Raw genomic sequence first — 27,639 nt, 5'->3', positions numbered from 1 at the left:
CTCTGAAACTTGCTTTTTTTCCATTTACCGCTCTACCGTGGATACCTGACTACTAGGTTTATTAAGGAGTCAGTGGGAGGGTTGACTACAAGACCTCCTAAGTCCTTTTCAACCTTTTTTCAAATTGACATCTTTTCACCATGTAAATCAATGATATCTTTGTGTTTCCTCCACACAAGCTCTTCACTCCTATCTCTACATTTACAAAGAAGTAGGAGGTGGGGTGGGAAGGTCTGGGTGCTCCTATGTTCACAAACCAAGAAATAGATGTTGGTTCATCCGTTCCCTAAGGAAACCCAAAAAAGACATTCAAATCTGTGCCTTGAAAAATTTTCAATGAGACTCTAAGCTCCTTGAGATAAGGACGATACCTTACCAGTTTCTGTATCTCCAGAATACAGAATACATTCTGTATCTCCAAGCATCTAGTAAGGGTCTCACTGTGTGTGTATCTAGATGGACGACAGAAGACAGACAGACAGACAGACAGGCAAAGATATTCACCAAGGAGGGAACTACCTGGTGGATAAGCACTAGCAAAATTAAAATCTCAGGCTACTTTCTCTCCTTCGGAAGCGCTCAGGGTATAAAAAATCAATTTGATATGGGCTTAACTTAAATATAAATTAAGAAATCAATAATGATGGAAAGGAAGAAAGGAAAACGGACTCAGTTCCAAAATCAAATAAACTATAGCCAGTTCTGCCACAAAGCTTAGTTTGAAATCGTGAATTTGTTCCACTGTGACTGATGTGCATATTAGGGGGACAATCTGAGCATAAAACAAATTTCACATTTGCTTATGCATGATTTTGTCTACAAGAAATGCTAGATGAACACAGAAAAGTGCATCCAGCTGAACCAAGCTGCCTAGAAATACACAAAATACACCCCCTACACACACCTCAACCCCTCTCAGCTACCTCAGCTCACCTGTGGGTTGGCAGCCACAACCACCCACACCCAGAGTCACCACCTGCCCTCCTTCCTCCACTGGACAGTGACTCACAAACTACAGCTATTCCGATGCCACCTCCACAGGCAAACTTCACATCTTCTTCAAGGTGAAGTGCCATGTTTACTGAAATACAATACCGTATTTCCTACCCATTTAATGTGTGTAAAACCATGATCAGGCTCCTGTCTGTGTGTGTGTATATGACCAACAAAGTTTTTGAACTTAACCTCATTTCCCTCTTGTAAGTCCTCCAGTGTTTATCCTGCTATTTTATGTGGTATGGTGATTTTTAGGAATGCGTATGTTGCATTATAGCAAAATCAACTGTACTACTGGATCACTGATGGTTTTAAGTTTTTTACACTAGAATTTATTCTCATTCCATGGGCAACAGCACCTTCAAGAATGACATGCCTAAAGAATGTTTCCATTTGATTATCTTTCTAATAAGCCCTGCCTTTGGCCCTCTGCGATCAGGCATTTTGTAGGTGCAGTTGTAGCCAGACATGGGTAAAAAACATCTTTGGCAGTGCATCTCACCTACTGACGCCCATCACAAACAACCCTCTCACTACACTCAAAGTCATCTCCTTACTGAGGACCAAAAGCTTACCCAAGAGGGCAGGTACTCTGTGACCTAAGACGACTTTCAGCTACAATGAGGAAGAACCCCATGCTGACAACTCTCCATCCTTGTATCAAGTTTTGGGCATCAAGGGAGAACAGTATCCCTGGTGCTGAGACGTGTTTAGCGGATTATGGAGGCAGCAGCTCCCTGCGCCTCTACCCTTTTCCACTCTCCACAAAGCACACAATCTGACTTATCCCCCAAAAGACTCTTTGCTTGCTTAAGAGTGGAGATCACTTCAGCAATGGTAAAAGGAAAAAAGAACAGCTAAACACAACTCTGATTTTCTGGGGTCAAAGACAGCAATTAAACACGCACACACACACTCATGCACGCACAATGGCATACACACCACGCATGTACACAGTCCCTGGCCTTTACAGAAGAATGGCCAATCACAAGAACTCACATAAGCATAGCTCCAGCTCAAACAGCTCACAATGCTGGGGGCAAAGGAGAAGAAAACAGACGAGCTGTGTGTCTACACAAAGAGACACCTGAAAAGGAATGAGTTTTCAAATATAAACCCTGGGGGTGGGGGCTGGGAGGGAGGGTACTGACAATCTGATGGTGATTTATAAAACTATCAGGCCTTAACGTTTTCCAGATATAAACTTAAAGTTGTTAGTTTCAACAAAATTCTGTCTCAAGAACATGGACGCATCTTCAGATGAGAATGTCAAGAATTCATAATGGCCCACAATCACATCCAAAAAAATTACAGATTTTCCTATGGTGGTCTGAAGTATACTGGGAGCAGAAAATAGGGTTGTTGGCAAGATTTCACTGTGATGAAATTACGAATGTTTACTTGTTTCCAACTCCGTTTGTAGTGTCTCTTCCTCCTTGCCCTACCTCAAGAAGTTGGGGGTAGGGGCGCCCCAAAATTTAAGTATTTGTTTATCCCTTACACTCACCTTTTCTTCTAGGTATTCCACAAAAATAAACCAAATTTAACTGTAAACACTAAGTGGTTTTTGGAAATTCCCCCCAGTTAATTACACAGTAATATAAATAATGTTTCACATTATAAATCACATGAAAGGTAGTCTAAATTATTAAAAGACAAACAATATTTGTAGTATTAAGCAGGATAAATAAATAATCCAGATTTCTCCCTCAACACTCAATCCTGAGCCTTTAAGTGTTTGGGATTTCTTGCACTTACATAGGTTTTTATTTGTAAAAAATCTAGAGGGAACTATACAGAAAATACATGCAAGTGAACAACATTGTTAAAACAGCAAAGTCTCATGAGTAAAAATCTAGACATTTTGTAAAAACAGGCCAGCCCTTTTCTTCCCACCCTGGGCAATGTACTCTAAGAATTTTATTGAAAATAAATTATACTCGATTTGAGTAATTATAGGAAATAAACCATGTTAGTGATCTCCTTTTTCCCTGTATTAATGAATTAGAATATACAAAAACCTCAATAAAAATGATGTAAGGGCTTATGAGCATCATTCAGATTTTTACTAGTCACTTTCATTTCATAAAACTGCCATTTCCATTAAAGCATTATGTAAAAAATGGGATTTTACTATACCAACATGCATATTTATCACCAATGAATTTAAACATTGCTTATAAAGTACAGAGTCAATTTTACAAATGAAATCTCCTTCAAAAGTTAGACTTTTTTCCTCCAAGAAATGAAAAAATGACTTGGTACCTCTAGAACCACAGCACACACTTTTAATCATTTTTCTTTCCAATTTTCTATTCTTTATTTCAGATAATGTTTATATAAAACTAGGAACTAAGGATCTAAAATGTGAAATGAAGGCCAAAAAAAATGAAGCAAGATGAACTTGGGAGAAATTAGGAATAATCTTTAACATTTTAATTTTTCTTCTTAACAATTTGGGTAATATTCTTTATGCCCTATATTATGGGAGAAATTAGGAATAATCTTTAGCATTTTAATTTTTCTTAATCTGAGTAATATTCTTTATGCCCTATATTATGCATACTCATCTGTGAAAATTCTTGAGTTTGTAGATGCTCACAAAGAGCAATGACTAACTTGGGTATGGACTCTTTGACATGCTCTAAATGGAATTTAGATAAAGCTAAGCACAGTATAAACTATTTTCTCCACCAAGGCGTGACTTGCTGTCATTCTGAAGTGTGTATTTTCAGACAGCAAGATCTGGAACTCACCTGTCTTAGAAAGCAAACAATATAGAGACTACAAAGCCAGCAGAAGTATGCATTGCACTAAAGGTGAAAGGAGGAACGGTTAATTTTTTAGTCTTACAAACATGGAGCCTTGGAATTATAAAGTGCTGGTTTAAAGGCCAAGGAAAGAAGGTCACAATCCAGCAAACTTCTCAACGGTAAGAGGTCAGGTTCCAAGCACTGAAAATGTCATCAAAAATGGCTGGATAAACCTATCATGAAGGAAATACAAGAGTGCTCTGTAGAAAAAAGTATTCCATTAAATCTTTAAACATTTTACCAATCCATACACAGTGCAAGTACTGTACCTCTTTTCTGTAATCATTCATTTGTTCATTCAGAGACCCAGAGAGAAAAAGACCAACAACAGTCTTCCTTTCAGGAAATGCAAATACCATTTTTACAAAAGAGTAAGTTAAGAGCTCAGGTCCCAGTGACTGTAAAAGGTAAGAGGGAAAACTGCCAAGTGAACTCAAAACTCCATCTTAGCCTTGTTTATCTGTGTGACCTCAAGCACATCTTATCACCCCATCTGTAAACAACAGGACAGAATTTTTTAAGGGGTAAATATATCATTTCATTTTTACTCAGCAATTCAATTTAACCAGAATGAATATAAATACACACACACACCACAAGAAACTATAAGACTCCTAGAAGATAACACAGAAGAAAATCTAGATGGCCTTGGGTTTGGCGATGACTTTTCAGAGACAACACGAAAGGTATCATCCATGAAAGAAATAACTGACAAACTGGACTTCATTAAAATGAAAAACATCTGCTTTGCAATGGGCCCTGTCAGGAGAATGAGAAGACAAGCAGGCCACAGACTGGGAGGAAATATTTGCAGAAGACCTATCTGATAAAGGACTGCAATCCAAATATACAAAGAACTCTTAAAACTCAGTAAGAAAATGAACACTACAAAAAATGGGCAGAAGATCTGAACAGATACCTCACCAAAGAAGATATACAGATGGAAAATAAGATAAACAAATGGAAAAATAGACAAATGAAAAGATGTTCATCATATGTCATTAGGAAACTGCAAATTAGGGGCGCCTGGGTGGCTCAGTTGTTAAGTGTCTGCCTTCCACTCAGGTCGTGATCCCAGGGTCCTGGGATTGAGCCCCGCATTGGGCTCCCTGCTCCACAGGAAGCCTGCTTCTCCCTCTCCCACTCCCCCTGCTTGTGTTCCCTCTCCCGCTGTGTCTCTATCAAATGAATAAAATCTAAAAAAAAAAAAAAAAAAAAAGGAAACTTCAAATTAAAACAATGAAACAGTGAGATACTAACACACACCAAAAGGGCCAAAATCTACAGCACTGATATCATCAAATACTGGCCAGGATGGGCAGCAGCAGGAGCCCTCACTCCTTCCTGGTGGGAATACAAAAGGGCACAGCCACTTTGGAACAGTTTGGCTGTTTCTTAAAAAAAAAAAAAAAAAAAAACTACACATACTCCTGCCATATAATCCAGCAATCGAACGCCTTGGAATTCACTAAGAGGAGTCAAAAACTCATGTGCACACAAAAACCTGCACATCAGGGTTCAGAGCAGCTTTATTCATAATCATCAAAACTTGGAAACGACGAAGATGTCCTTCAGTAAGTAAATGGATAAACTGTTGTCCATCCAGACAATGGAATATTATCATGCCATTATTCAGACAAGAAGGAATTTTAAATGCATAACACTAAGTGAAAGAAGCCAATCTGAAAAGGCTATATCCCGTATGATTTCAATTATATAACATTCTAGAATAGGCAAAACTATGGAAGCTAAAAAAGATCAGTGGTTGCCAGGAAGTGGGAGGAGAAAAAGGTCTGAAGAGGTGGAGTACAGGGGACCGTCAGGGCAGTGAAACTATTCCGTATGATACCACAACGGTGGATGCATGCCATTGTATGTATTTGTCAAAACCCACAGGATATATGACACCAAGGCTGGACCCTAATGCAGACTACGGACTTTGGGTGATAATGATGTATCTACGTAGGTTTACCAGTTTCAACAGATATACCCCTCTGGTGCTGGATGCTGATAGTGGGGGAAGGCTGTGCACGTGTAGAACCAGGGATATTTGGGAACTCTGTACCTTCTGCTCAATTTTGCTGTAAACCTGAAACTACTTTAAAAAATAGAGCTTTTGTGTTTTTTTTTTTTTTTTTCAAAAAGGGAGGAGAAAAAAAGTGTTTGGACTTTGTATTAATTAAGTTTTGGAAGCACCCCAACATTTCTGATACTAAATATTAATTTTGAAATATTTATATATTTTATATGTGTACACATAAATGAAGTACACACACACACGTATACACGAAGAAAGATGCTTTGCAAAGAAATTGCTTTTCTTCCTTTTTCTGGAGTTCATGAAATTTTTTTTCTTTAAAGATTTAATTTTTTGACAGAGAGAGACGGAGCAAGAGAGGGAACACGAGCAGGGGGAGTGGGAGAGGGAGAAACAGGCTTCCCGCGGAGCAGGGAGCCCGATGCGGGGCTCGATCCCAGGACCCCGGGATCATGACCTGAGCTGAAGGCAGACGCTTAACCAACTGAGCCACCCAGGCGCCCCTGGAGTTCATGAAATTCTGGTGTTAGCAATACACATCCTTCCTTTGTAGTATGTTCCTAATGTAGCTACAATACTTTGAAACTCAAACTATATGTGTTACCAAATAACATATATCAAATTGACATATAATCTATCAGGTCTCAGCTTTCCAGATATAAACTTAAAGTTATTAGCTCCACAACAGCTTTTTTCACTCTGCATAAAAAGAGCTGTATTACTTTATATTTTTGCAAACACAATTTAGGTACAGTATCTCTCCTTTCTTCAACACTTCCAAAAAACAACTTACCATATTTCACTTCAACTCTGAAAAGATTACTTTCTGGGAAGGTAATAATCTGTCTCCAGCACCCTAGGACTGATGATGGATTTTGTTAAGACAATAAAATCATGCTTGAGGTTTCAATACAATAGACTCCGAGGACGGGAAAAGTATATAGGAATGGGGAGAAATGGACACTATGAAGTAAAATCTGCTGGATATCTTACAGATGTCTTTAAAATTTATCCTTTGGCAGTCTATTTCCATTAGAGTATCCTACTGCCTCCTGCTTTCCCTAACCATCTGCAATGCACCAATTGTCACATTTGTTTTCCTTGTTTATGTAAGTCTTCCCCTTCCAAAAATCGAAACTCCATGAAAGAGAGACATTTCTGTCCCTCTTGTTCACTACTGATCATCATCATCTAGAATACTTCCAGACACAAAGCAAAATACTCAGTACATTTTCTGAGTGAATGAATGAATGAATGAATGGCCACACCATGATCCTAACTATTTTAAGCAATAGCGCATGCCTCCCCTGTGTGCACAACCAGGATCTGGGTGAATGAAGGCCCGAGACTGCTGCTGCCCCCCTCCCCAGCACTATCACCCTTCCTACCTTCAGCGCAGGACTTCTGTCACCTGATGGCTCATACGTTGCTCTCCTGACTGCTTCCCACCTAGAGTACACTTGCATGGGAGAGGAAGCTGTGCCTGTCCTGTTCATCACTGGAGGCCCTGAGTCCACCCAAGCAGTAAAGGGGCTCAATAAATGTGTACAGGGTGAATGAATGCCAGACTCCCTTAAAGGCAACTCAATTCTGATCCTGGCACGGTTCCTATAAACAGATGCCTACGCCATAAATGGGATCTGAAGTCATGATAAATTCATGCTGTTCATACACAGGATGAAGGTATTAAAAATGTTCACTTGAGTCAATAATACTTTCATCATTATTATTCTATGATAATTTTGTTTAAAGTCGCCCCCCCTCTAAAAAAATGAAAAAAAGATATCATAGTAACAGATAGTCAAAGAGGGTGAGCTCTTAAATAACTATGAATTCAAGAGTAAGGACACTGGGAGAAGTTTTTTTTTTTTAATCTATTTTCTTGATTGAATTGTTAGCTCACACATTAAATCAATGCTTTAGAAAAAAAATAAAGCTTTGCAACCAATGTGTTTTTAATGGCAGACACTGGATTCCAATATTTCAACAGAAAGCCTAATTGTGTAGCTCTTATTTTGAAATAACCACACATAAAGAACCCTGCAAAGACACATCCCTTTCCTGAAGAAATCTTAGAATGCAAAGTGTTCTCAATTAATAAAGTAACCTCTAAATTAATAAAGTAAATAGAATATCCTCAGGAGACAGACACGTCATACCCATTATTAGAGCGGGAGAAATCAACACCAAGAATACTCACTGATAATACCATCACAGGCACACCAGAAGCCAGCTTCACTGAAACAGACTACCAACTTTCAGGCTGTTTGTTCAACTCACTAGTCTCCTAGCTCCCTTGGAGCAGAAAGAAATAAAAGTCAGTCGGCCACCAACTCCACAGGTGGGAAAGCTAGACCACAAGGCACTCTACTGTAGTGTAAGAGTTCAATAGATAAAAGTACTGTGAAAGGCCTAAGGTCAAACTCAGGAAGGCTACTGAAAAAGACATACAGCTGGAAACAACAGCTTAGGAAACTGAAAGCTCTTTGTAGCTTATGTTAACAGATAAGCAGTTACTATTCAGACTATACAAAGAACTCTTATTGTTAGTAAATATGCTACATTCTTACGAAGGAATCCTATACAACAATTGAAAAGAATTAACCAGACCTGAATTTCGACAGGAGATGGGTCTCAAAATGCTAAGGGACACTTGAGCCATAATAGCACATGAAGTCATGTAACAGTGGAAGCAGTTCACACTAAACTCCTCTGGAGAGTAAAGTAAAGAGAGGAGCAAAAATGGGCAGACATGTCTTCAAATTCTTAGCAAAGTGTACTTATTAAAGAAAGATTTAAAACAAGTATAACAAATTAACATTTAGTTATTCTGTATTTGGGTATTCATTACATTATCTGTATTTCTCTGTATTTAAGTGTTTTTCCAGATAAAGAAAGCTACCTGCAGTTTATGTCAGATCCAGGCAATGTTTGAGATCATTTTCTTCTTACCCAGAATGCCTTGTATATATAAAAAATACTAGAATCCTGAATTATGGAGTTCTTGAAAACCAATATACCTACATCAACAGCCATTCTTGTGTAATTTATAAAAACCAAGGTTATCATTTAAAAACATATTTAAAGTAGCAGTGGTCTCACTAATTTAAGACAAAAACCCAAACCTAAAATTTTTTACAAAGCCTTTACCCCTTCAGAGAGAAATACTATGACTACTTTTCTTTAATGCAACACTTTTTTTTCTAAATAGAAAAATAGCTAAAAGTATTATATAAAGGCTGAAACTGCATAATCCTATCTATACTCAGCACTAAGACAGACTACAGTAGACAGCTGAAGATTAAAGTAATAGTACACCTGACTAGTATTTTATATATCAGTTCTAAAAGTATCTTAGACCATTTAATAAACTGAATTTTTTGAAGGTACAATCTTTATCCCATTGTAACAAATATCTAGTAATTTTTCTCTCTTTAGAAGACCAAAATAATCACAAGAGTACAGTGATCATGAAAATAAAAAGATAAGCGATATTCCGCTCCAAATAAAATTCCACCTAAACAGGAGAGTGGCAAAACATGACTCATTTTTTTCACACAAAGCAAGAAGAGTCAGGACAGACATTATGCCCAAGTGAGGGACATGAGTGGTAAGACAGCAAGGGGGTCCCAATTCCTTATGGTTGTAGCTGCGGTTTTAACTTGACTAAGTTATAAATTAACAGCTCAAGTCAAGTGCATAAGGTCAATATCAGTAGAAATAAAAACTCCCCAAAAATGTTCAATCTTTAGTGAAGATGATGGCATGGGAAAAGCTTCCACACCAAAATCAACACATCCCAATGCACAGCAGACACAGAGAGTGAAGCAAAACACATTTTGCATTCGGCACCTCTATGGTTCATCTTACATTTTCAATTTGTGAACAATGAGGAATAGCAGAATGTGGTTTATCAGTCAGTATGTAATCTGCTCTGGTTTCCTTTTCAACAGAGAACCTAAGTGGCTATACCAGTGAAAAGAGATTATCAACCAGGTCAGCACCTTCTTAAACAAATTCAACCAGGGACCAGGGAAAAAGGCTCTGAGACTTGGGATGAAAAATCTTCTATTTCCCCCTTTTTCTGCCTTTAGAAATCATACTCATTCTTCAAAGTTTTGCTCAAATGCCTTCTCTTTTGGAAAGGCTTCCTAATCTCTCAATTGAAAAAAAGGATTCCCTCTAATACCATATTCTAATAAGCTAGTGGTAACCAAATTTATATCCATGCCTGGTCCTCTCCCTTGATCACGGCTTGCAGGTGTACTAAGCATCTGAAGCTGCAACACTCTTAAATCCCACTCCCCTCCCCCAAACCCACTGCTTCCCATCTCAGGAAAAGGAACCACCACTCATTAACATGCTTGGGCCAAAAGCAATTACCCTAGATTCCTCTCTTCCTTCCCCACTCCATATTTAACCCATCAGCCAGTTCTACCTTCAGAACAGATCTGGAATCAGAGTACTTCTCACCACATTCTCTCCACCGCCACCACCCTAGTGCTAGCCACGGTCTCTCGTGTACTCTGGGCCTGGATTCATGCAGTAGCCTTACGGCTTGCACACATACCATCACACACATCTCACACCTCCCAGAGCCTACTCTCCCTACTTCACACCGTGGTCTTTTTTAAAAACGGACTCCTGCTCAGAATCCTCCACGGCTTCTCATCTCACAACAAAATCCCAAGTCTGTCCTGTGGCTGGCCTACCAGGAAGGCTCCTCCTCTCGCTCTGAGTCCATCTCCTGCGCCACTCCATCACTCCTCTGCAGGCACAATGATCTTGCTGCTGCTCCCTGAACACACCAAACTCGGTGCCACCTTGGGGCCTTGCACTTGCCCTTCCCTGTTTGGAATGCTCTTCCCCCAAATGTGTGTATGGTTTGCACACTCATTCGATACAGGTCTCAGTTCAAATATCACCTTCTCAGGGACATGGCCTTCTCCAATCACCCTTTTTAATACAGAACCCCTTTAATATAATGCCAAACCCCTTTAACCTCTACACAACAACCCCCCTTCCACTGCCGCATTATCTGGCACCATGTTATATGTATTTCCTGGTTTTTTATTTAGTGCCCATCTTTCCCACCAGAAGATGAGCTAAGGCAAAGGTTTTGTCAGTTTTTTCACCTTGGTCTCTCAAGCATCCAGAACAGTACTTCGCACACTGTAGGCATTCAATAAGTAACATGAATGAACTGTCCAGGTGCTGTGCTAAGCCCTCCAGCTACAGAGATGGCTCTGTTCCTCCTGCCAGAACCCTAGGAAGACAGTAAGTATGCTTGGAGAACCACTCCAGGACCCATCCAGAATTAAGAAATAAGAATCTAGGATTGAGGCTCTAGGATGATATATTTTGGGAAGAAAAAGAAAAAAGAGAGAGAGAAATTATCAAATGATAGTGACATTAGTTAACATTTAATTGTGCCAGGTCTGGGACGCCCGGCTGGCTCAGACAGTAGAGCATACGACTCTTGATCTCAGGGGCATGAGTTCGAGCCTCATGTTGTGGGTAGAGACTACACAAAAATGAAAAATTAAAAAAAAAATTGTGCCAGGTCTATTCTAAGCACTTCACATGCGTTAACTCATTTAATCCTAACATGCCCCATAGTGAAGACTATGAGGCACAGAGAAGTTAAATACTTTATCCAAGGTCATGTGACTTTTAGGGAGCAGGTCCAGGACTCACACCCAAGCAGTCTGGCCCCAGAGTTCACCTCTGAACTGGTGCGCTGTACACCACCTCTCACTGCACTGAATGCTGCACTAAAGCTAAGGGTGGGGGCTGAACCCTGAGGGAAGTCCTGGGGTCTGAAAAGATGAAGGAACACATCTTCTGAGCTGCAGGAAAGCCCTGGGGAGAGCCGTGTGGTGTAATCAAAGCGGGACTTTCACAGGGGACGTCACAGGGGTACAGAAGGGATACGAGGGAAGTGAATGAAGCTGAGAAATGCATGGAAGCATGAGGATATGAAAAGAAGAATATTAAAAATAATCCTAGGAAGACAGGTGTGAGGGAAAAAACCGTGTCTCTCTTTTCTGACACGGGTTCTGAAAGCATCCATTGCCTCTACAGCATTTACAGCATGTAGTATAAACCAGAAATAAGACATGTGTTTGCACGTGTCTGAGTGTGTGTGTGTGTGTGTGTGTGTAGGAGGGTTTCTTACTCTAAACAGCTTATAAATACTGTAGTCATTTAAAATGGAAAATGAAAGCTGACACTGTTTAAAAAGAGAAAAAGTGTGGCCCAATTTTGAAAGACTTTGATCCCGGCCTAGGAATTCTGAACAATAACCTGTAAGATCCAGGAAGCCAATGAATGCTTTAAAATAAAGAAATGGCATGATCAGATTTCAATTTCAGAAAAACAGCTCTGAAAACTGCACACAGAAGAGCTTTAATGGTGGGGGAAGGAGGGAGAATCAGAAACAGAGTTGGGACATGGGGCAATAATCCTGAAGGGACAGGGTCTATCCTCAGGACACGGCAGTGGGGATAAAAGACACACAGTGGTGCAGAGGGTGCTGAGGTGGAGAAGTAGGGAGACGGGGATAAAAAATGAGTCTGGGACTCCCAGATAACCCAGCACGGTGCAAGGACCATTCCCAAGATATGAAAGAAATACCTGATGGGAACAAGTGGATGAATCCTGAATGCAGGATGGAAAATGTTGAGTCTGAGGTGCTTTCATGATAACCAGACAGGCAGGGAGGGATGCCTAGTAGGCACAGCCCAGGGATCAAAAGACCTGCTTGGAGATACAATTTGGAAATTTTCTGTGCAGGAGTGACAGCTGAAGGCACTGTGTCGGGAGCCATGAGCAACAAAGGGGTTAATCGGGTAGAGCAAAGGCTCCCTGATCCCTTTGAACCATGGCCACCTGGCTGCCCCCATACAAGAACATGTGGTACTGGCTAGCCCGAGTTGTATTTAGGCTAAGAAACTACAGTGTTATTGATAAGCCCTGAAAAATAGCGCACCAGGCCCTTTGAAGGCACGGGAAGAAACTATGTCCTTGAGGAACCTGGCCTTGGACCAAAAACTTGGGACGGAGCCAGGAGAGGGCAGGGAGAAAACTGTGGAACTTGTTTATGTCCTACTGTTATGTAACCTGAACCTATATAAAGTGTGTAAGTAAGAATAAAGTTGTTGCTCGCGGCATCCCCGTGGGCAACCCTCCTGTTCCCATACTTTTATGTTTCATTCTCTTACCCTCACCCCTGTTCGACCTTGCACGCGGGCCGTGGCAGCACTGTTAATGAGAAAACATAAAGAGAATGGCACTTAAGTGGAGAAGACAGAGGAAAGAGCCTGGGAGATGTCAACACCCAGTAAAAGAAATGATAAAGAGGTGGGCAGTTCACCAGAAGAGTCAAAAATAAGTGTCACAGACAGAAACCTGGTGAACTACAAATGGTTTCAGTGGAGTGGTAAGGCCTGAGAATTGAAAGGAAAGTGAAGACGTAAACCAGTGATTGAGATTCATTGTCTCCAGAAATTTAGTCGTGATGGAAGACTGGGCATTCACTTAAGTGGGGGAAGGTCTGGGGGAACGCGATTGCTTTTCAGGAAGGGGAAACTTCAGTACGTTTGTAGGCACAGGGCGGGACTTAAGTAGAAGAGACACTGAGACACCAGAACAGGCTGACTAATGGAGCAAGATACCACGTGACGGGAAAGGAACGGGTAAAGAACACGGGGTGAGAAGCCAGGTCTGGCTCCGAAACAGGAGGTGAGGACGGGTGAGAAGTCTGCGGGAGAAAGTGCCTGCACATGGTAGAAAATCCTCATGTATTTCTTTTTTTTTTTTTAATTTTTTATTGTTATGTTAATCACCATATATTACATCATTAGTTTTTGATGTAGTGTTCCATGATTCATTGTTTGTTCATAACACCCAGTGCTCCATGCAGAATGTGCCCTCCTTAATACCCATCACCAGGCTAACCCATCCCCCCACCCCCCTCCCCTCTAGAACCCTCAGTTTGTTTTTCAGAGTCCATCGTCTCTCATGGTTCCTCTCCCCCTCTGACTTACTCCCCTTCATTCTTCCTCTCCTGTTATCTTTTTCTTTTTTCCTCACGTATTTCTGAGTGGAAGGCACTGTGCCGCACGGGTCAGAGGCTCCCACTGGCTTCACTGGTGCGTGTCACCGTGCCGCACGTGCCAAGTCCCCTCCTCTCTTTCCCAGTTGTCTCCTTTCTCAGCCTCCTTACGCCCAGACACCACGAATGCCCTGAGACCCTGCCATGTGCCATGCACGGCACTGGCATCTGGGGAGGACAGACACAGTCCGAAAAGGGCAAAGATCTTCTTGACTAACGAGGGACAGAGTCAAGAAACCAAACACACCTTACTAAGTGTGGGGGTACGGACCCAGACACATGTGAGGGGAGATGACAGGAGAGTGACCCCAAGAATGGAAGCTGTGTTGAGCCTTGAAGGGAAGTGGGAGGGGCAGTAGACATGGTGAGGAACACACGCATTCTGCAAAGCCCTAGACCAGGAAGGAGGAAAGGCTGGAACACAGGTGAAGGGAAGACGGGGGATCAAGGGGAACAAGCCCAAAGGATTTTCCAGGGGCGCCTGGGTGGCTCAGCCACTGAGCGTCTGCCTTCAGCTTGGGTCGTGGTCCCACGGTCCTGGGATCGAGCCCCGCATCAGGCTCCCTGCTCAGTGGGGAGCCTGCTTCTCCCTCTCCAGCCCCCCTGCTTGTGTTCCTGCTCTAGCTGTGTCTCTCTCTGTCAAATAAATAAATAAAATCTTTAAAAAAAAATTATTTTCCAGGTCTTGTTAAAAAACTTAAACTTCAGGGATGCCTGGCTTGCTCAGTCAGTGGAGCACGCAACTCTTGATCTCAAGATTGTAGGTCCGAGCCCCACGTTGGGTGTAGAGATTACCTAAAAATAAAACCTTAAAAAAAAAATTTAGGGGCACCTGCGTGGCTCAGTTGGTTGAGTGTCTGGTTGGTTTCAGCTCAGGTCATGATCTCAGGGTTGTGGGATCAAGCCCCACATCGTGCTCTGTGCTCGGCGCAGGGTCTGCTTCTCTCCCTCTCCTTCTGCCCCTCCCCCCAACTCGTTCTCTCTCTCTCTCAAATAAATAAATAAATCTTCTAAAAAATTTAAAATCATTCTTTTGACAATGGAGAGACATTTAATGATTTTAAGCAAGTGAGAGATGCGCTCCGATTTGCATATTTGGAAGTGTCATTGGTATAGAGAGAAGGGAGAAGACTCAGACAGGAAGGCCAATCAAGAGGCTATTACAGTCATCCAGGGGGCAATGAGGCAGCCACAGAGGGGACAAGGAAGAAGGGGCAGATTTGAGTCGTGGGCTCTCTGAGTCACTGAACGGGTCAACTGTGTGCAGATGGGCACCGCTCACACGCAGAGACGGCTGCAGGAAGAGGAGATGTGAAGAGAAAAAGCAAAGGGAGTGCGGAGGGCAGTCTGGAACCTGCTGCATCTGAGGTCCCTGCAGCCCTGTGCATGGGCTTGGGGCAAGCCCGGGGCCAATCCGTGAGTGCCGGCAGAAGAGCCCCCCAGCAGGGAAAAGCGAAGACAGAGGGAACGCGGGAGGGAGGGAGGGAGGGAGGGAGGGAGGGAGGGAGGGAGGGAGGGAGGGAGGGAGAGAGGGCATCTGAGAAAGAAAAGCGGGAGGAGGCAGAGAAGGAAACCCTGTAGGCCTCCGCACTGCCAACAGGACTCCCAAGAGGACCGGACGAAGCCACCACGGCTGAGGGAGGGGAAGGAGGAGCGTCAGAGGCAGGAGGGCCCCAGTAAGCGCCACCGGGAGCACATGGAAGCCTGGGACACTGCGCACAGGGGAGCGCGGGGGAGCGTGGCGGTAACGTACCGACGGTCCAGCACCAGCGGCACCAGCAGCAGGAGCGAGGGGCGAGGGGCCGTAAGAAGAGGTATGAAGACTGCCATCTCCAGAAGCCTGTCGGGACCAGAGGGGACGTGAGGGGAGCCGTGAGAGAGGGCAAGCGTGACTGAGAAAGCAGTCAAAGGCAGAAGAGAGCACCCTCGGAGGCTTACTGGCGACCACGGACTGGCCAAGCACTACACTCAGGGCCTCGGTGCGAGCGGGATATGTAGAGAAAAAAAGGAAATGATCTTGCTTTGAAGGAGAAAGGCAACAAAGGCATTCATTTAAAAAAGTAGCAATAAAATAAAAAGACCCAAATGAACGCTGGAAGTTTTCCTGGGACTTCTTCAGATGACCTCCCATGTTTCTTCCACCTCTGCTGTTCCGAGTGAGATTAGAGGTCAGCTAGACCCCCACGGCAACTGTGATCCCTCTGTCCCCAAATCACAGGAGGAAGTTTTGAATGAGTACACCTGCAGATTCTCTAAGGAGTGATTCATGGCTTTCCTTCATCCAATTAGTAAAGCAGTGTCTGACTTTAAAAAGGTCACAAAGCACAGATTTAGATTTTCAGAGCAGTCCATCAGGATACATTTATATGCCAACAAATCAATTCAACCAGCAGAATGAGAATTCAAATAAGGCTCCACAAGGACAAACCTCTGGTTTTTCCAGCAAACCGCTCTTTTCATTCTTATGTATGCTTCTATTTCAAACAGTCATACCAAACACTAAAAAAATGACCATGTACAGGGTTGTATCCCTTCTTTGGAGTTAGCAGAAGAAAAGGATAAGAAAAGAATACATTCATTACTAAGTGAAAGAAATCAGTCTGAAAAGGCTACAGCCTGCATGATTCCAACTCTATGGTGTTCTGAAGAAGAAAAAACTATGGAGACAGTAAAAAGATCAGTAGTTGCCAGGGGTTGTTGAGGAGAGAGGGGTGACTAGGTGGAAAACAGGATTTTTAGGGCAGTGAAAAGATTCTGTATGATATTATGATGGTGAATATGTGTCATTGTACGTGTGCCCAAACCCACAGAATGGACGACACTGAGAGCGAACCCTAATGTACACAGTGGACTGTGGGTGATGATGATGGGTCAGTGTAGGGTCATCAGTTGTAACCAATGTGCCCCTCTGGTGGGGGACGCTGACAACTGGGGAGGCTATGCACATGGGAACAAAGGGCATATACAAAATTTCTGTACCTTCCTGTTAATTTTACTGTGAATCTAAAACTGCTCCCAAAAAGGGGGGAGGGTGGTCCTCAAAAAGTACCTACTGGGTTTTTTTTCACTACTGGGAAAAACTAAAGAAACAGAATCTAAAGGAGTTTGCTTTCTAGAAGAAAAAATAAAGCAGTTAGAAAATGAAGCACTGAGAGTAAGGCATCAACAAAATATGCAAATGACATACAATCTGTACAATTTGAGGAGATGCAGAAAAAACTAGATGAGAATATCTCCAAGAATACTCAGGAAAGGTCAATAGAATAGTGAGCTTTTAAAGAGAAAAAGAGCGTTTGTTAATTAAATATTCAGGCGCCTGCTAGTACAAAGCACACTGGTAGGTACTATGGGAAATACAAGCCCCAGTTTCTGCCCTCAAGGAGCTTTCCATCTTTCTTCTTCAGCTAAAATAAACTTTTATCTCACGTTCTCAAGGCTCAAGCGGGAAGGAACACCAAGAGATGTTCAGTTCAAGGGCGCCCGGATGGCTCAGTCATTAAGCATCTGCCTTCGGCTCAGGTCATGATCCCAGGGTCCTGGGATGAGTCCCACATTGGGCTCCCTGCTTCTCCCTCTCTCACTGTGCCTCTCTCAGTCAAATTAATAATTAAAAAAAGAGAGAGAGATGTTCAGTTCAAGCGCCCTCCCCCAACAGAAGAGGAAATCAAAGCCAGTGATCCTCGCTGAGTGTCCCCAAGTGACAGCAAGGGCAGGCACAAAGTCTCCCTTTGTAATACAGGGCACATATGCTTTGCAGGCTGAAAGACTTTGGTGCAAATTACACCTTTCACCAAGTCCTGGGCCTACGTTCTCTCACTTCTAAACCGGGAATGGTGGGGCACCTGGGTGGGGCAGTCAGTTAAGGGTCTGACTCTTGGTTTGGGCTCAGGTCATGATCTCAGAATCGTGGGACTGAGCCCTTCTGGTTCTGTGCTAATGTGGAGTCTGTTTGAGATTCTCTTTCTCTTTCTCTCCCTCACCCTCTACCCCACACCCTTCCCCCCCCCTTAAATGAATACATCTTTAAAAAATAAAAAATACACTGGAGATGGTGGTAATAGGACTTCTGAGATAGGTACCATTCCTTCCCTTCCCTCTACTGTACTATATACACGCTGAATGGTGAAGCTAAAGGCTAAACTCGTCCCCAGTCAAGTGACATCATCTGGGGTCTCAGGCACTGAGAAAATAAAGGACTTCCAGTAGGTAGAAGGGAAGGTACAGTGACAACATTAGCACATAATTTTCAACACTAATAAATTAATGACACAGTCAGAAGTAATCAAGTTAGAACAGAAGTTCTTAAGGGAAAAAAAGAAGTGGTAGAAAGATCTGCTGGAAGTCAGTAAACTTAGTCACTCTAAGGTTCCAGACCAACTCTGTACTTTGTGGCAGCAGTGCCACGGAGGCCACGGAGGCCATTACTGGATTACGTTTACAGTTAAGCACCATTCCTTTCTTTTTCTCTCATTTCTCTTTCGCTTCTTCTCGATTCCCACTGTCCTATTTCCAGTCCTTCTTTCATCTTCCTAACAACATAATAATATAAGAAAATCTAGGGCCTTCCTAGTCAGCCATGCTCCCACTCATGGTTTAAGGGAAGAAACAGTGCCAACATGGTGATAAAGGACATGGGCTTTGCAGTCAGACGGACCTTGGTTCCAATTTCTAATGCAGGTTCATGAACCTGAAGATAACTGTGTCTACTTCCTAAGCCTGTTGTTAGAATTAAATAAACGAGCAGGTTTAGAAAACTGCCTAGCACACAGTATAAGCCCACTGAGTCATAAATCTCACGTGCTTCCTTCCCATGAGATCGAAATCCCAAACAACAACACAGCTTTTTCTAGGCTCCCAACTGGGAACAACGCTTAAGTGTCCTGTCTCCATAGTCTACTCTCCCCCTCTACCACCTAGAAGCTGGGTACTTTAAGAGCCAGGACTCCTCCCCAGTCCCCAACCCAATGCCTGGCCCATAGGAAGCTTGCACTATGTGGTGATAGAACCAACCCCAAATCAGTAATGTTTATTCCACCAGAAAAGAAGGGGTTGTCTGTCCATGAAGAAAACCTCAAAGGATGAGTTGCAGAAAAGGAAAAAACCCCAAATATTGGCAACTGGATGATCATCTGTTATGCACACAATCATCATATCCATGCATGTCTCTAAACCCTCTCCAGTCGGATTCCTATCCTTGCAGGTCATCACTTGGGGAAACGAGGACCTCCAAAGTACACCTCATACAGAATAAAAGAGCACTTTTTGTTATACACCTTGAGTTAGTCTCTTTCAGCATTTGAGAAATCTCTAGTTATATATTAACTTACCCTGTTTGCTTCCTGCTGAAGGGAGGGACCTATCAGGAACACTCAGGACTAAAGGCTTTGCAGCCCTACCTGTAAAGTTTAGAGTTTAAGGTGGCATCTGTAAAGGTCATTTATGTTAGATACTCCTATCTTCATAAACACCCTTCGAACTTTTCTAATTCCCCCTTCACAAACCTGCAAACCTGTGACATCCCTATCACACGCACATGTCACGCCACCGTCCAAAGACTCAGTAACAGAACTCCGGCAAATTACTTGAAAGCTAATGTTTTCTATATACATAATCATGAAACACCACCAAAATCTGATATAAAAAGTGAATATTCACAAGGTAAACCAAAGAATGCTTCCAAAGCATTTGTCATCAATATGAACTTTTTTAAGAGTATGGTACAAAATCCCTCATAAAAAAATTCCACGAAGAGGTTCAGTCGGTTAAGCGTCTGCCTTCAGTTCAGGTCATGATCTCGGGGTCCTGGGATCAAGCCCTGCATTGGGCTCCCTGCTCAGTGGGGAGTCTGCTTCTCCCTCTCCCTTTGCCCCTCCCCACAGCTCATGCATACACGCACTCTCTCTCTCAAATAAATAAATAAAATCTTTTTAAAAAACTCCACAAAGAATAATTCTTAATTAATTCATGTTCTTAAGCAATTATCCTGACAGCTACTAATACTTCCTTAATGGTTATAAATTCTCTGCATTCCTCCCCCAAGAATGAACCCCTTTATAAGTTCATTCTAAAGAGAGGACAGTGATATACTGGAAAGAAATGGGCTTTGGTGCTAGACACCAGGGTTAAATGCTTGCACCCCCATTTACCACTATAGACTCATTCAGGGGCCAGCTGTCTAACCACTGAGTAACTGGCCTCACAGGATTATGCCGTAGGTTAAGCAAGATAAAAACATAAAGCATCTACAACAGTCCCTACACTTTGTGGACTACCTTCTGGAAATTAAACATTTATCTTCCAGAAGTGTTCGTTCTTCCCCTACCTTTTCTTTCCAAACGAACATCAGCATACCACCACAGCTGCTGCTCTTAGTTCCAGACCCAATCCAGTGGGGAAGCAGGGGAAGTCTACCACTTGGTCCCTTACAAATATGCCCTCTGCTCCTAGCTCCCTAGGTTCAGCTTTCTATTCCACTCCATTCTCTGTGCACCCTCCAGCCTGTAGAGACAATCCAAGCAACTGAGCCGCATCGCAAGCAATTCAAATCTAGGTAAATGGTCCAGGGGTCCACTCCACTGCCTTAAAGAACAATTCAAAAGACTCAAACAACAGTCTCTCATTCTCTCCCCCAAAATATTTATTTCCCTAACCACCCTTCCCAGATAGGCTAATGCAGGAGCCTACCGAATTGCCCGTGTATACTAATTCAAACACATTATGAGTTATCGGTAGGAATGTGTACCCACTAGCCATTACTTGAGGTGCCCACGTGGCCATGTACACATACACACAAGCCAAAGTCTGACTACTGAAGACATTATCTGACGCTGATGAAAATTAATACTAACCTACCAGTCAAAACCTATGATAACCCTCTGAAATGATAAAGAAAAACTCTAAGAAGGTGTTTCTACAGCTTTACAGTTTTGTGCAATTAATGCTAAAATGTTATTAAAAGAAAGCACTTAAAGATTGTTTCCCATGGAACTATCCCCCTTTTCTCAATGATTTTTTTTTTCCATGTAAAGAACGAAACGCTAAAGCACATTAAGGCATTGTATCTAGGTATCAATGGCTTCTGTTAACACATTTAGCATTTTGAAAAAGAGATATTCTAGAGATACTTTTTTGCCACGTTGATTTTTTTTTAAATAATCTTAAAATGTCTGTCAAGTTCAGTAACTTTGTTTCCATAAACAAAGCTCTTTAAACAACTCTTGTTTTTATAAAGCCAGCAGCCCAGGTCCCTCAGGTAAAAACTTCAAAGAAGGCACATATCCACTGAGCAAGGGCCAAAGCAATCCTAGATGTGCTATGCTGATGACAGCCTGAAAGGGGCTGAAAATGACAGAAAACGAGGAAGCAAGCCTGGAAACCATAATGTAACTTTGTTTTTAACACAATCCCCGCTGCAAAATAACTGTGCAGAAGGCTTTTATTTTATTTTATTAAAGACACTCTATGGCAACCTTGTCTTGACTAATGGAACTCAGCGCTCTTTGTGTTGGTCTTTCTTGTCATCTTGCTGAAAGCTGTGCTCATTTGTTCCAAATCATGGTCATCCTTCAGATGGCAAATTTTTCAAATACAAATGGGGGATGGATAAAGCAATCTTGGAGGTAATTCCTTATGTAAAAATTCAAGCTTCAGGTTTTAAAATTTGAGCCTAAGCGTAATACTTAAGTGATAACCAGAACAGTTTACTCCCTTGACTCCTCCCCTAATTTTCAACTACCAAATGGTTGGTACTGCAGGTCAAAGTTCTCAGTATTTTGTCCTCAGAACTGGAAAAAAGAATGCTATATAATTTCAATAAATAAAGGACAGTGTTAATAATATTTAAGAGTTCACCTCTTTGATGAGCATCCATTCAGAGTAATTATTTTAATAAAGCCATACACAGATGCAAAGCTACCAAGCAATCATGAAGAGAACTACGGTACATGTCACAACCATACTCGGCAAGGAGCTGTCACCACCTTCCAGATATAAGCACATGGCCACGTGGATCCATTTCTCCCCCTAAGGAGTTAACCATGAAGAAGAGAAGTAAGTAAGTGAATAAAAGAAAGTTAACTTCTGATTCACATTTTTCTCCCAGGAACATAAACTCAGAAGTAAATAGTACAATCTAAGAAGATTTAAGTTTGATTAAAGCTTAGTAAGTTTACTGCCACTTGCTTTTGATGAGCAAGCTGGTTAATAATTAAATAAATGAAGATAATCTATTCAGGATGGATTTAAACCACTACCATAAAGAATCTTAAGCACACTGCTGACATTTTGTTGTGCTGTAAAACACAGTCTGTTCTATGTGATCATGAAATGTTAAGGAAATCAGTGCTATACTAAAGCTAAAGAATTAATGCTGTACTCAGCATCTGAAAGATAATTACTGCATCTAACGGACTATATCTACAGGGTTTTATATTTTTTAGCTTCCTAAACAATATTAAATTACACATTAACTTAAGGTCGTGAACTAATGATTCTAAGCATGCTCTCCTCGCAGAAAAGACAGTGTCACTAACCTATCCTCTATCTACAGCACCCGGGTTCCTATTTTCTCCCCACAGTGGTCATCAACCACACCAATCTATCGGTGTCATCCCTCGCTGACCAACAGCGAGATGTCCTGAAGGCCACTGGGTTCGTCTCAGAATAAAGCAAAGGTCCACAGTGGGTTTAAACCTCAACTAATCAGCTCATGAGGACAGTTAACAGCCCATTCTCACGTGACTGCTTCATGGGCGGGAGGGGGTGCTAGGATGTGAAGAACGATTAAGAGTCTTGGACAATAACCAAAAAAAACACAAGACATACTATTTACCACAGATGGAATCTGATAGGAGTGGACAGAGAGGAGAAAGAAAAGACACAAAATGCCCTCAAAGTGACTCACTCAGAAAGCTGTCTTTGAGCTGGGCAACAAGTGGGGCCTCAGGGTCAGGAAATGCAAGGGAAAGGAAGAGTTAGGCCTTGGAAGACCTCAGATCAAGAGAAAGAGTAACAACAGAAAGCACAGTTTTCACAGGTTTCCAAAGAACTTTAACTCTTTCAGAAACGTTACCCACCCCGCCCCAGGAAGAGCTAGTACTATTTCACCAGGGCAAACGTCACAGTGTCATGCTTCTTTTCTGATTCTTAACACAATGCAGCCCGGCACTTTCTGGCAGTCTGAACAAAGTCACATAAGTCTGCGTTCTCTTTTCCTCAGTCACATCTTTAACTTCAACATAATCACAAAAAATGCCCAAGATGAAAAAGAATCCAACATATATAATCCCGTATCATCTTAAGCTGCATTTAAAAGATGTTTCTTTTTTTCCTTTAAAAGATAATTAACTTTTTTCCTTTGGATGATAAGTTGTGTTTTAGGCATTTTAATTATTGCCTTCTTATTAAGTTAGCTTGCAGGTTTGATTCATCTAAGTGAACCACCTGAAGTCAGAGTCATCACCCGAGTAACTTGGAAGAAATCAGTTAAATGTGGCAGTTCTCATCCTGAAATGAACTCTACACAGCAAACCACAGTACCGAGCCTCTAATTTGTCTTAGTGCTCAGTTTAAGACAAATAAACCTATCTCATAAACCAGTTTACACATGCCTACAGAGGCCTCTTCTGAAGTCATGAGCCAACAGCCTTCAACAATTTGACACCATGACTTCTCTTGGACCACTTCCCTAGTAAAAATATCCAGTGACTTTGGCCGTCATTACTTTGGCCAACCCAGGGCCACGAAGATCACTGTTCTCTGCTTTACCTTTCAGGTAAAGAAACCGAAATGATGAAACCAGTTGTCTAAATACAACCTCCAATATCTGCATAATATTGTGTGTTTACAAAGCTGCTGAACAGCCAGAGTATCACTCCTAAGCAACAACAAAACTTTCTAGAGGAGGCAAGGGTTCCATCCCCATGGACTGAAGAATGACCTGACTTTGAAGAGTGAAGCAGTCAGCCCAAGGTCAAACATCTTTACATGAAAGAAGTGGTACAAAAACTTTAATTTTCTCAAATCAGGACCTCTTTCCATAACATAACATTAGAGGAGTGTATGTACTGGGAGCCAGGTGGGGGGATGGGTATCAACCGAGGAAGGACTAGCTAAGGAAAAGCAACACAATCTGAACTTGGATATTGGTTGTGTCTGTGCACAGAAGGCCTTGATCTTACTCCTACCTGCTAGCTAGCCTCATCTCCTACCTTGCCTTGCAACCCCAACAAATGTTCTTTGCTGCTGTCATTCCGAACTCCTAGTGGCATCCCAAAGGGGCCCAATCATCTCAGTCTTTTTGCCTCTATACGTGGGATTTCCTCTGGCTGACATGCTCCCCACCCATTTCTTCTTTTAGTCTGCTTCCATTTGACCTTTAAACTCAGCTCAAATGACATCTTTTTCAGGAGCTGACCTCCTTACTGCTCTCAGAGCACTCTGATTACCTCCTATCATTGCACCGTCCTGGATGATTCTGTCATCTGCCCCCTTCCCTAGACTTAAATTCTGGGGTAGGGTGTTGAAGGAGAATGTCATTCGTCTTCCCTCGTATCTGACATGTGGAGCAGACACTCAGTAAATGTGAACTAAATGAATGAATGTGCCAGTACTCAGGAGTAGCTCAACCATGCTTCTGGGGTAGAGAACTTCCGACAATTCGAGCGCAAACCATCGCCCTCCACCTTCACTTTCGCTACTTGGATTCCTTTCCCAGGCTGGCGGCTCCAAAGGCCATGAGAACATCACCAAAGACAAAGCACTGTCAGAGAACTACAATCCAGGTTAGGTTTGTGGGGTTTCTTGTTTTTGTTTTATTTTCATTTTAAGTGGAAAACCTTTGGTTCTTTATACCACGTGGAGGCATTTCAGATTGTTATTTTGGGAGGCAAAGTGGCAGCCACAGTTCTGGAGTATTCCCCAGGGGTCAGACAGCATAACTGTTAAAGAGTGTGAGCCCTGAAGTCTGAGTTCAAATGTGCCACGTGCCAACTGCGGAACTTTGGGTAAGTTACTCTATACTACCTCCTGCCAGTACATATAAACTGGGTGCCTGTGACCAGCATTCCATTCCACAGATATCTACTGAGCACCTACTGAGGGCCAAGTGCTGGCGGTCCCCGGTGACCTGGCCATCTGACCTAAAGTATACTCTGATCCTATCACCTGCTGTATTTCCTTCACTGAACTTACGACTACCTGAAATATTCTCGTTTGCTGATTTGCTGCCCCCCACCTTCCCCATGAGAAGGTAAGCTCTATGATGCCAGGGGATTTGTCTCTTGTTCATTCTTTGCCTCTCCAGTGCCAAGCACATACCTAGTACACGACTACTCAACACGTTCTAAAAGGACTGGGAACGTCTACGTGGTCCCCACTGCCCCATGACACTTGTACTTCAGTGGGGAAGGCAGGGGAGAAAAAAAAACATAAAAAGTCTAAAGCCGCATTTTACACAGGGCCCTGGCTTGCCACCAGCGCGCAGGGCGCACTGGGTTTCCCCCGGCTCCAGGTCCAGGCTGCTCTGGGCGGGAAAGGACCTCGGCCCCCCCGCACGCCCCCAGCCTCACAGAAGGGGGCCACGGGCACCAGGAGGCCAGCAGAAGACAAGCAGAGCCCTGTCCCATCACAACTGCGGGGGCGCTTCCATTCATTTATCCAACAGATGTTTATCAGGCTCCTAAAGTGTGCTCGGCAGACAAACGGCCAGGTCCTGTCCTCATGGAGTTTCCCTTCTAGTGCAGAAACGCAGTAAACAAGTGCGTAAAACGGTCCTTTGAGGTAGTGAGTGCCCTGCCGGCGCGGAACAGAGGTGTGCCTGGGGACGACCGCAGGTGTCCGCCGCGGGCCGCCCGGAGGAGGCAGCCCCGGGGAAGGGCGGCCCCGCGCAGGGCGGCGCGCGCTCGGCCCGAGGACACCCCCCCCGCCCCCCCGCCGCCAGGCTGGACGGTGACCGCGCCCAGCGCCTCGAGGGCCGGGCGCGCGCGGGGAGGCTCGGGGCGAGGCGCGGGCCCGGGACACCCGGCGGCCCGACGGACTCCGGGCGCGGGGCGGGCGCGCCGTCGGGCGGGGCGGGGCGGTGACCGCGGGCCGGGCGGGCACCCACGTCACCGCCGCGCCGCCGGTGCCTGCGAGCGCGGAAGGGGGCGCGGGGCGGCAGGGCCGGGCCCGCGGCCGAACATGGCGGGCCTCCGGCTTACCTCGGAATTTGAGCTCGTGCTGCGGCTCGAGGCTCAGGACCTGCTCCACCTTCGCCATGTTCCTCAGCGGCGAGACACCTCTGCCGGGGAGACCCCCTGAGAGGTCACCTGAGGCGGGAGGCGTTAATGCTGCGCCCCCTTTAAATCTGGAAAGGGGGGGGCCGGCCGGGACGCGGGCGGGGGTCGTCTACGGGGTGCGCGCGGGGGGGGGGGCGCGGCCTACGCGGTGCAGGCGCAGGGGCGGAGGGCGAGGGCGAGGCCGCGGTGCCCGGCGAGCGCACGGCACGCACGCACGCACGCAGCGACGCACGCACGCACGCACGCAGCGGGCCGGCCGGCTGGGTCCTGCGCGCGCTCGGGCGGCGGGAAGCTGCGCGCGCGGAGCCCCTCCCGGCGCTGTGCGCAGGCGTGGCGCGGCCGCAGGGCGGGGCTACCGGGTAGCAGGGGGCGGGGCGTCGTGCAGGTCTGGAGGCGGGGCCGTCCGGGATGCTCAGAAGTGAGGACAGTCATCTCAAAGGTTACTTACTCAGGGACCATGGGGACCAACCATTGTGTAAAGTGCTTTAGTCAACAATAATAAAAAGAAGAAGCTTCCACTTTACCCTTGCTTATGTAGTGCCAGGCACTGGTAGAGACTGAATAATAATGAAAGTACTATTTATTCTTATCATAAGCATGTTTATAAGTGAGAGGTATGTGCTAGGCCCTGTGACGTATGGTAAGCAATAAATATATAGCAAGCTACCAATTACTGCTTGCTGCTTTTGTGCCACTCTGCTGAACGCTTTCAATAACAGCACCATCCAATGAATGAAAGCTACTCTTTAGTAAATGTTTACTATGTAACAAGCACTGTACTGCATCCTTTACTAATACATGCAACAAACATTTACAAATAAAATGATCAGAGAAATTGACCTGGTTCCTACCCTCTAACTAGAAACAGCTGGAGAGCCAGCCTCTGAAAAAATAACCACACAAATAAATTATGTTATTAAAAATTGCTGGGAACCTAAATCTGCTTGGCCTCCAAAGTGAACAATACATCATTATTGCTATATGTCATTATGTAATGTTTACTACATAAAATATGTATTCTCAAGGGGCGTCTGGGTGGCTCAGCCGGTTAAGTGACCGACTCTTGATTTCAGCTCAGGTGGTGATTTCAGGGTCATGAGATCCAACCCCGCTCAGGCAGAGTCTGTTTAAGACTCTCCCAGCCCCTCCCCACCCTGCGTGTGTTCGTGAGCTCTCTCTCTCCCTTTTTTCTGTCATTCTCTCAAATAAATAAATAAATCTTTTAAAAAATATGCATGTTCTTAATCGTCTCCTATACATACATATATGTAGAGAAAACAAACAGCGAATAGTAAATGTTGACCCTACTGTGGTGGGCATCTGGGTATTCTTTCTACTATTCTTTCTACTTTTCTGTGTACTTGAAATTTTTCATAATAAGGTTTTTAAAGATAATCTTTG

At 43.6% G+C, this 27,639-nt stretch overlaps 1 protein-coding gene across 1 annotated transcript in view; it reads right to left on the bottom strand.

The window, feature by feature from the left end:
* The window catches only part of VAPB (VAMP associated protein B and C), a 52,642-nt gene extending 26,230 nt beyond the window's left edge, over positions 1-26,412 (bottom strand). Inside the window, exon 1 of the mRNA XM_027621359.2 lies at positions 26,161-26,412. Coding sequence (XP_027477160.1) covers positions 26,161-26,218 — 58 coding nt within the window. The 5' untranslated portion in view covers positions 26,219-26,412. The remainder of the gene's footprint in view (positions 1-26,160) is intronic.
* Between the last annotated feature and the right edge of the window lie 1,227 nt (positions 26,413-27,639).

This window comes from Zalophus californianus, chromosome 8 (genome assembly GCF_009762305.2).
Source record: "Zalophus californianus isolate mZalCal1 chromosome 8, mZalCal1.pri.v2, whole genome shotgun sequence".
In the NCBI taxonomy this organism is placed as follows: domain Eukaryota; kingdom Metazoa; phylum Chordata; class Mammalia; order Carnivora; family Otariidae; genus Zalophus; species Zalophus californianus.
The sequence above is the reverse complement of the archived record's forward strand: the minus strand, read 5'-3'. Positions and strand labels throughout refer to the sequence as shown.